General features: G+C 34.1%; 1 protein-coding gene across 11 annotated transcripts in view; it reads left to right on the forward strand.

The window, feature by feature from the left end:
• Positions 1-1,551: 1,551 nt before the first annotated feature.
• LOC107269163 overlaps positions 1,552-9,349 on the forward strand; it is a 38,804-nt gene continuing 31,006 nt past the window's right edge. For 5 of the 11 annotated variants that reach the window (XM_025086420.1, XM_025086422.1, XM_025086417.1 and 2 more), the window contains exons 1-3: positions 1,563-1,595; positions 1,845-1,972; positions 4,417-4,861. In XM_025086420.1, the coding sequence (XP_024942188.1) occupies positions 4,482-4,861 (380 nt within the window). In that variant the 5' untranslated portion in view covers positions 1,563-1,595; positions 1,845-1,972; positions 4,417-4,481. Of the gene's footprint in view, positions 1,596-1,844; positions 1,973-4,416; positions 4,862-5,516; positions 5,551-5,712; positions 5,750-9,349 lie in introns of those variants that run through there. The other 6 variants (XM_025086425.1, XM_025086424.1, XM_025086418.1 and 3 more) reach the window with 5 other exon arrangements.

The following is a 9,349-nucleotide window of genomic DNA, read 5'->3' on the forward strand; positions in this document are numbered from 1 at the left end:
AAAAAGAAATGATGAAAAAAAAAGTTTTCCTCTGTAGACGCGAACGCGGTACCTTATGATTACGAAGCTGAATCGTTGTCAACGCGCCCAATGAATATTCTTCGTACATGATGATCCATAGCTGGTGGAAATGCGCAACCTCATATGCCAATACATTATGTAAGAGAAAAATTGACAGTAATGGAAAAAAATCTCGTTTCCGCTTAACGCTTTTGCATTTCTAACATAGATACATTTCTCCATTTCATTTTTTGTTTTAGCGTGCCGTGGTCTGATTAAAAAAAAATTTGATAACGCTCGCACGTATGGCAGGCTGTTTCACTTTTCGATAGTTTAAATATTATTCAGCCGAATAGAAAAGTAGTAAAAAATGTCCCAAAAAATGGCACTTTTTAATATCGGGTAAAAAAAATGAAAAGCGTAAAAAACCCACACAATTATTTTATACATATGTATGATGAGATGAAACAAATAGTATATCTGCTTAGAAATTTTTTGTTTTATACATTTTTGAGTAGCCTGATTCAATTTAGTCAATTTTTTTATTCATGCCTACGGAAAGATAATTTTATTTTTAATATTTCGAACTATCAGTATGTTCTACCTCGACATAATTGTCTGATAATTCGATGTATTAAAAATATTGTCTTTCCGTAGCCATGAATGATAAAAATTAAATGACAAAAAATCCCTAACCAGATACATTATTCGTTTCATCTCACTATAGAAAATAATTGCTTCATTTTTATATGCTCATTATTATTTTTATGCCCGAGATTTGTAAGTGCATTTTTGTTTTTGGTAATTTTCCATAATGTCTTCTTTATCTGTCTAAATCTTATTTATGCTATTAAAACATGAAACAGCGTAACATAGGTGTTTGTCACAGGTAGGCTCTCGGGAAGAAGAAACGTTCGCTGATTCATGTACCAATTTATTGGATGTATACGATGTAATATAATACAATATTTGTAGATTAATATAATCATATATTTAATGAATCTTAAGTTAACTAGGTGAACTAATAAGCATAGTTGATAATTAGGAAAAAAATAAAAGGGTTGAGACGTGAGTTTCGAACTCGAGACTCTCGGACGTTAATCCAGCGCCAAGCACGTGTGCTATCGAGTCATTGTGGTATATTATTAAGCAAACTTATATTTGTGTAGTTACCCACGTTCGAGAGTTTTTTTAAAGTTTTATTTGCTTACTCTATTATTTCCAGAGCTTCATATGATTATTAAGAGTATTGACTACCTTATTACTACGGTTTATGTAATATCCTGTAAAAAAAAAGGTGGATACAAATGTCCCTATTTGAGTGTTCACCCGGTTTAAAATCGTGGATCTCGAGGAACATACGAATTCATTCGACCAATCAAAAACGTGGAACTAGTTCGAGAGTCTCGTTCAGGTGGCGCGTCGCGCGCCAAAACACAGCTTCAGATTATCACGCGTAGTATTACTATATATACACGACCAATCAAAAACGTGGAACTGCTTCGAAGGCCCTCCGCTAAGGTGGCGCGCCGAAACCAGAGAAAAATTGAGTTCACCAAAAACAGGCTCATTGGCAATCTCCCTACTCATCTCTGGTAGCAATGAGTGGAAAGTGGCCCCAACATGTTGAGAGAGATATATATCTCTCTCTTCGTTCCTAACGTTCAGTTTTCCTCTCACTGTGCACGGGCGCACTACACTACATCATAACAGCTGCTTCCAATCAAATTCCTCCAGTCTTCATGTGTAACTCGTGTTTTGCGTTAGATTGGTTAGATTTTGTTAGGTCAGTAAAATTACGCACTTGCGCAGTGAGGGGAACTGGACGTTACGAAGTGAGAAAGAGGGAACACGCCGTTAGAATCTCCTTGCTCATCTCTATACGCAGTAAGAAATCAAATATCATTACTGGGCTTTCGTATCTTTAAGCTTTAGTTTTGGAACTGCTGGAACATCATTAGTGTAAAAAATTGTAAGTAGATGAAATAAAAGTTAAAAATGTAAAATAACGAAACATTTATTGTATCAACAGTTAATTTTACTTTATAAATCACGCTTAATAAAATATTTCGTTGTCAATTTTAAGTTCAGTCATATGCTAGAATTGATTTTGTCGTATGTGGTGCTAATTCAAGTATAGACAAAAATATTTGTTACGTGGATCTATTTATATTGTAAACTCGTTAAACGAATATTAACTCAGATCTAATCACAGATAACCCTTTGTTGTCATACTAATTTTTTTTACCTGGAACATAAAAAAGGAAATTGAATTCACAGCAGTATAACAATGAAGGGATAAAAATGTTAGTATGCAATAAATATAAATCAGTAATATAAATATATTAAATAATTTTTTCTAAGGCAGACTATTTACAATTGATGTGGAAAAACTCCGACTTATATAGGTTACAGATATATCAATGTCAAGTCTGATGGCAGATTGTAACACTAGTGTATACATAGAAAATACATTGAAGTAGTAATGAAAACTGATCTTTGGAAGAGTTCTTTTCTATTAAACTCTTCACAATAAATTTTTGAATATGTTCAATTAGCATTATCCACTTTTTATCATAATATTTTTCTTTTAAATACATATGATCATAGTTGTATTTCAAGATTTATATTTAGTTAAAGACTTAAATTCCATTAAATTAATCTATTTAAAATTCTGCTTAGGACTTTTATAATTAATGACTTAGTTTCCACAATACAGAATTTAAACAGAGTTAAGCAGCCTTATTGGTCAATTCCATTCAACTCCTATACATGATTGTTTAACTCTGTTAAATTAATTTTTTTTTGTCTTTGAGATCAATTATTATTTTAAATAATATTTTATATATGTAATACTAATAGGGTACTAATGAAACAAAACATCAACTTGTATATTTTAAGGGGGAATGCTATTGTGACGGGTCAAAACATGGTCAATTTTAAAGAATTATTTTTTACAAGTATAATTAATTATTTAAGCATCAGGTAAAAGATACTTCATTGAGTATATATTCAATTACTGAAATACCAATTTTTATTGAAGAATATTAAAAATTTACAATTTTATTAGCTTCTATTTGACAATAAAAAAAATGCCTCACTATTGTCCCATTGAAATTTTCAATATTTATATGAATGTAGCTATTGTTATGCGTGGTTTTTTTTTCCAAAATGGCGGTGGTTTTTCAAAATTTTTCATTTTTAATTTTCTTATTTAAGCGGCATTAAAAAATAGTAATTATCGAAATTTTAAAATTGGCCATGCATAACCTTAGTCACTGCGAATACGAAAATTTTCAAAAAAAATTTTAATTGTTTCATTAGTCTTGAATTATTCGCTAAGACATGGTCGAAAAAAGTCATGAGAAAAACGCGTTTAAAGTTTTTGTAGCGTTTTTCTTGATATAAAATAAAGTTTTAACTCAAATATTGATACTTACATTAAACTATCTATTCCTGGGCCATATCATAGTTCTTCATTGGCATCTCGAGTGTCGTCGTTAGCTGTTTTCAATTTTTTATGGGCCATATTCATGCGATTATCAGTGGTTTCCACCCAATTATTATCCAACTTTAGTTCCTAATAACTCCATCATTTTGAGTGTGGCCTGTGCACCTTGGTTGAATGCTGTTGTTGAAATATACAAGGCAATTTCAACAATAACAGAGTAACTGGAGTTTGACTTTGTTGGTATTTGTCACACTAATGAATTAAAGCATTAGTTATTATTTTGAAATATTACTTCAGTAACATCTTCCAGAAGTGGTGGTTTATTAACAAACGACTCCAAATTATTAGTTGATGCAGCTTGTTGAAACTTGCATCAGGAGTCAGTGCCTTTAGGGCAGAGAAAATGTCATGGATGTTCTTCTGATGACATTTTAGTTTACCAAATCCCACTTTATATATGTCATCAATATTATATATGTCAGCAGTATGTGCACAGCAAGCAATTTGAAGAACAACTGAATAACGACTAATTTTTCAAACTAGAACTGAACGCATAGAATTCTATACATTAAATATACATTAAAGAGAATCCCTTAAATACTGGGGGAGGATGGGATCTTAACACAAAAGTTATACCAAAGAAATATCTCTATCTTGTTCACTATGGAAAAAGACCTGATATTTCATATATTGTGAAAAATGCAGGCACCTTTCTAGCATGGAACTGTGAGTCATAACTGGCCGCGCAACCTGTTCTCACTAAATTGACTGTAACTTAGTCAGTTTTCGACGTTTTGACTTGAAATTTTTTTCACATCTTTTTAATTATGTATACTATAAGAAAATGGAAAAAAAAATCTAATTTTATGACCTGTGACAGTGGTGCGTTCCCCCTTAATGTCTTTTTAAAATATTGCTTTTGATTTATAATATTAATATAGGTTAATATACATTTTTTTTTCCAGGAAAACTACCATTCTCAAAGATAGAAAGGATTGTATTTCCCAAAAATTTAAACAATACTATTGTGATGCCACGAACAAAGTATCAAAAGAAGTTAAAGAACTTGCCGGTTGAAATAGATGAATGTCAATCTTTGATTCGAGATTTTCAGAAACAGGGCAAAGCTCGTATTCAAAAATTTGAAGATGACAGTAAAATGGAAATTAAGGCTCTGGATAGCTACATAAAAATGATAATATCTAGTATGCCTGTTGAATTTCTCGAGCTTACTTTAAATGACATACTAAACATGGAAACATGTGATAAAGAAAACAGTGATTCTACAAATATGAACAATGAAGTACTTCCAGCAGCTACAGTATCCATCACTACACACAAATTGAGAAAAACTGGTTCTGATGATGGTTATGATACAGAGCCTGGTACATCAAAGACTAGGATTATCAGGTTTGTTGCAAGAAACTCAAGTTCTTTAATGAAATATATTTTCAGTTCATTTACTATACTTAATACTGTTAATTGAATCAAATATCAGATTAAATGGTACAACCTGTCACATGATTGTGAGGTAGTTGTTATAATAGATATTTAATAAGGTAGAATTGTTGGCTGGACATGTATAATTAATTGTTCCAGTTGTTGATCATTTGCAGACACGGCAAAGAAAAAAGATTAATTGTTTTATAACGTTAACCCGTGATTTAGGTCCTCTTCACATATGTTATATTTAAATTTAGATATTTGGTATTATGTCAACATCTTGATGAACATTAGTTGCCAGCACATATTAACAAAAAAAGAATAGTCAAATGTATAACAAGGAGTTGAAATCAAACTGCTTTGAAAGATGTATTAAGTCAAGGCATGATTCTTTCTCTTTTTAGAAACAAAATTGAAATTTAAAGACAACACGAACGTTAAATGACAAGACATGTGTTCTAAAGATGGGATTATGTCCTGATTTGATGCATCTTCCTGCGCAGTTTGATTTCTTTTTTTTATAAGTTTGACTACTCTTGTTTTTAATATTCCCTAGTAGCTGTTCCTCAAAATGTTTCCATAATATCAAATATCTAAATTTAAATATAATATATCTGAATAGGACCCAAATCACTTGTTAACTTGTTTCTTGTTAACTTGACTGCAAACTGTCAACAACTGGAACAACAATTAATGACATATCGTGGAGGATTGCTTGGTAGTAAGGATTTATAAATATAATTCGTTATTTCGACCTTTCGGTCTTGAAATAGGACTTGGGTACGTATTATGTAGTTAATAAAATTTATGATTTCCAGTTGTATATCGTGTCTAGTTTAAACGTATTGCTGACATTTCGCAAACGTTTCAGTCTACATCATCAGGACTAGAGACTTTCGATATTGAAATTCCCGTGTTTCAGGGAGCCCTTAAGGAGTTTGCAGCGCTTCACGCTAGTCAAATCAGTGCTAAATTTTAGTCATAGTTTTTGTAAAATTGTATGCATTATGTAATATTGGTGAAGTGTCGTTTGTGTTACTGCATGTTTCTTTTATCTATAGGAAAATTAATACTGATTGATTTGTAAAGACATTAACTAATTAATGTTAATTTCAGAGAAAGTATGTTTTCGTTAAGTTTTTTCCAAGAATAATCCGTAATTCTGCAATGTTTTAAATTTGGGACCGATTATTCTGTTTATCAAAAGATGCTTTACAAATTGACCTTTTAAATATTGGATAGTTCTAACCGTTTAAAAATAACAGCCTGTTGTTTAGCCAGTGAAATAATTTCTTCATGACCAAATGGCTATAATTCTTAAATTGTTAATATTATCAAATATCTTAGACCGTGAATTCGTAAAGGATTATTTAAGAAACAGAATGAGCCATGTCTCATTCAAATCGGTAAACAATTACGGATTAATCTCAGAAAAAATTGAAAAAAATGTACCTGTTCGGAAATCGGCATTAATTAGGTAATATTATTGTAAATTCATCGCTATGGATATTTGTATGAGTTATGGGCACATCTTATAATAAACTCACCCTTCACTGTAATCAATTAATTCATAAAACTTTGTAAAAACGATACAAAAATTTAGCACTAATTTGACTCGTGTCAGTCAAATTCTCCTCAACCTCCTTAAATACATGTATTTACTGTTCTGGAACATATGAATCACCCAATTTAAGATTTTTAATTGATCAACTGGTTAGTTAAAAAACTGGGAGGATGGTATGCCAAATCGAAGTGAGCTGATAACCTCAGTCTCAGTTAAATTTATTCTAATGTTTTAGGATTTCTAGTTTTTTATAATGTTTCTTTCGAAAAGTAACCTAATGAGGTAGTCAATATTTCAGCTTTGTCATATTGGATAGATCTCCTGTATCCGTACAATATTTTGCCTAGGTTGACTGGCAAAAGTGACTGAGTTTGGTATACCGTTGCTGTTCGTTTATGCGTGTACTGATTTTACTCTTGGTCTGTCACGTTTACATTTTGCCTCACAAGCAGGAGATTTTATATAATCTTTGTGAATTCAGGGGTGTTGAGGGGAGGCATATTTTATCCTTAGGACTAGGATGTAATTTTGAGATCTGTGGTTTGAAGATCACTTTGGATGTTATGTTTCTTAAGGACTCAGCTGATGTGGTCGGTGATACCCTAAAGATACGGTAGGACGGCCATCGTTGTTTTTGCTCTATCTTGTTCTGGGGTATACATGCTTTTGGTGCCAGATTCTACTTTAGTTTTCAACCGTTGGATAGTATGGTTGATTTTCTTATTATTGTAACTGTGCTTGGACAAAACCTGAGTGACATGTTCCAATTCTGTATCTAGGGTCCTAGGTTGGGAAATGGTCAGTGCTCTGTAGAACAGAGAGCTGACCCCCAAAAAACACTTACGTGTAAAAAAACTCGCCACGTACAGGATTATTGTGAACTCCCCTAATAGAAAATATTTAAATGATATTGTAATGCCAAGTACATAAGTCACTACAAATCTGTTTATTATATGATCTAGCATAGCTTATCATATTAATTGTAATTTCAAAATTTTCCATAACGTCTTCATTACTCTTTTGCGTTATAGCTGCTGCTTATATCTAATTATGATTTAACCCTTTGCGGATGGGACACTCTTACACGCGTGTGTAAGCCTGGACGGGGAATCTTGGGAGTATTTCGTTGGAAAGTAGTATACGCATGAAGATTCGTTTGTAACACTTATAAATTTCTTCAAAATATGGTATTTTCGTGTTACGCTGAAGGTACTGAAAATGCCGGTCCTCGTGGGACGGCTCGTTAATATCCAATAGGGAGCTGTAAAATATAATGGGCGTAAAAAATGGGTATGGCGAAAAAGGGCAAAGCGAACTCAATCAATCTATAAAATTACGCATTCAAAAATATCTCATCACAATATTCAAAAACACACTCACCAAACACTCACTCAAAATTTGCTCACAAATTTGCAACTTTATCACTCGAAACCCTGGCTCGAAGTAGTGTCTTCATGGTTGCCGGTCCTCGGCGTTTTCCTTGGCGGGCCTTTAGGGCCTCAAGGATTAGCTGGACCGCTGGATTGAGAGGGCTACGCGGTTCGGCATTGGTTCGCAGTTTGTGCATGGCACGGTTCTGGTGCTTCTGTTAGGCATGGTCTTGGCAGGCCTCTCAGGATCTCACTACTTGGGGTATGGTGCTGGACGAGCGCTGGCGCGCTGGTATATGTTCTATGCGCCGGGCAATATGGCGGCCTACATGACCTGTCAAATTCTTCACCCGCGTGCGTTCGCGAAGTTAGAGGGAGGGGACTCCACCATTGTCACACGGGCTTCGTGACTACCCGTGTGACGGGCCTGCACTGGGGGCTGCATCCACACGGGGTGATTGATGGGTCTCACACTCCACGTCGTGGTCGCAATCTGCTGGTCCTCCTGCTCATGCCTTCCCCGCATTCCGCTGCCTCGGCAACGTAGCCAGTCTCTCTTGATCCTTTCCTTTGGTGGCTGGTCCTCGATGGCTCTCAGCCAGTGCCCTAGGGAATAGGTAATGGGGAGGGAATGATGGAGGGAAGGGGCCTAGGTCCTAAAACAATAAAATACGCAATAAAAACCAATAGATGTAATAGATGACACTCGAGGTGAGTGGTGCCTTCGAGCCAGGTCGCGGGGAGGAGTACGCAGTAACGTTACGATACATACAGTGAATAACTTTAATATTCGGACACTATGAGATTTTTACTATATTACGTTATAACTTAATTTCTAACCAAAAAAAAAATGATTAAGGATTATGATGACGTATACGCTTAATAAACAATAGCGTAAATTTTGTTTACATAACTTACAATAGTTGTTCAATAATACGGTTTAAATAAAACATTGTCCGATTTTCACGTTACTTTAATATTATGACACTTTACAATGTAGCGCTTTTTCCAATGTTCAAGTTGAGTTACGCCAAATTAGAGGACAATGTTTATTTACAAATCTAGTCAAGCGTTCTAGTTGAAGCTTTATTTTATTAGTTATTTGTCGATCATCGTGCAACACACTCGTACAATGCCTCGCAAAGTGAACACGAGTTTTGATATACGGCAATTTGTAATATATCATAATGCCAAAGGAAAATCGTACAGAGAAATTGCTGCTCTGCTAAACATAAGCAAGAGTACAGTGGGAGATATAATCAAGCGGTTCAAATGCGAGGATCGTATAGATTTTATAACCCAAAAAGGCCAATTGAAGAAACTAGACGTTCGCGATGAGAGAAAATTGCTAAGAAAAATAAAGAAGGACCCTACGGTCAGTGCCCCAAAATTAGCATCAGAGCTGTTAAACGAGACTGGAAAAAACGTGCATCCTCAAACGATCCGCAGAGCCTTAAAAAATAGCGGCTACAATGGAAGAGTGGCTAGAAAGAAACCGTACGTGAGTGAAAAGAATCGAAA

This window comes from Cephus cinctus, unplaced genomic scaffold (assembly GCF_000341935.2).
Source record: "Cephus cinctus unplaced genomic scaffold, Ccin1 Ccin1_scaffold0614, whole genome shotgun sequence".
Lineage (NCBI taxonomy): Eukaryota > Metazoa > Arthropoda > Insecta > Hymenoptera > Cephidae > Cephus > Cephus cinctus.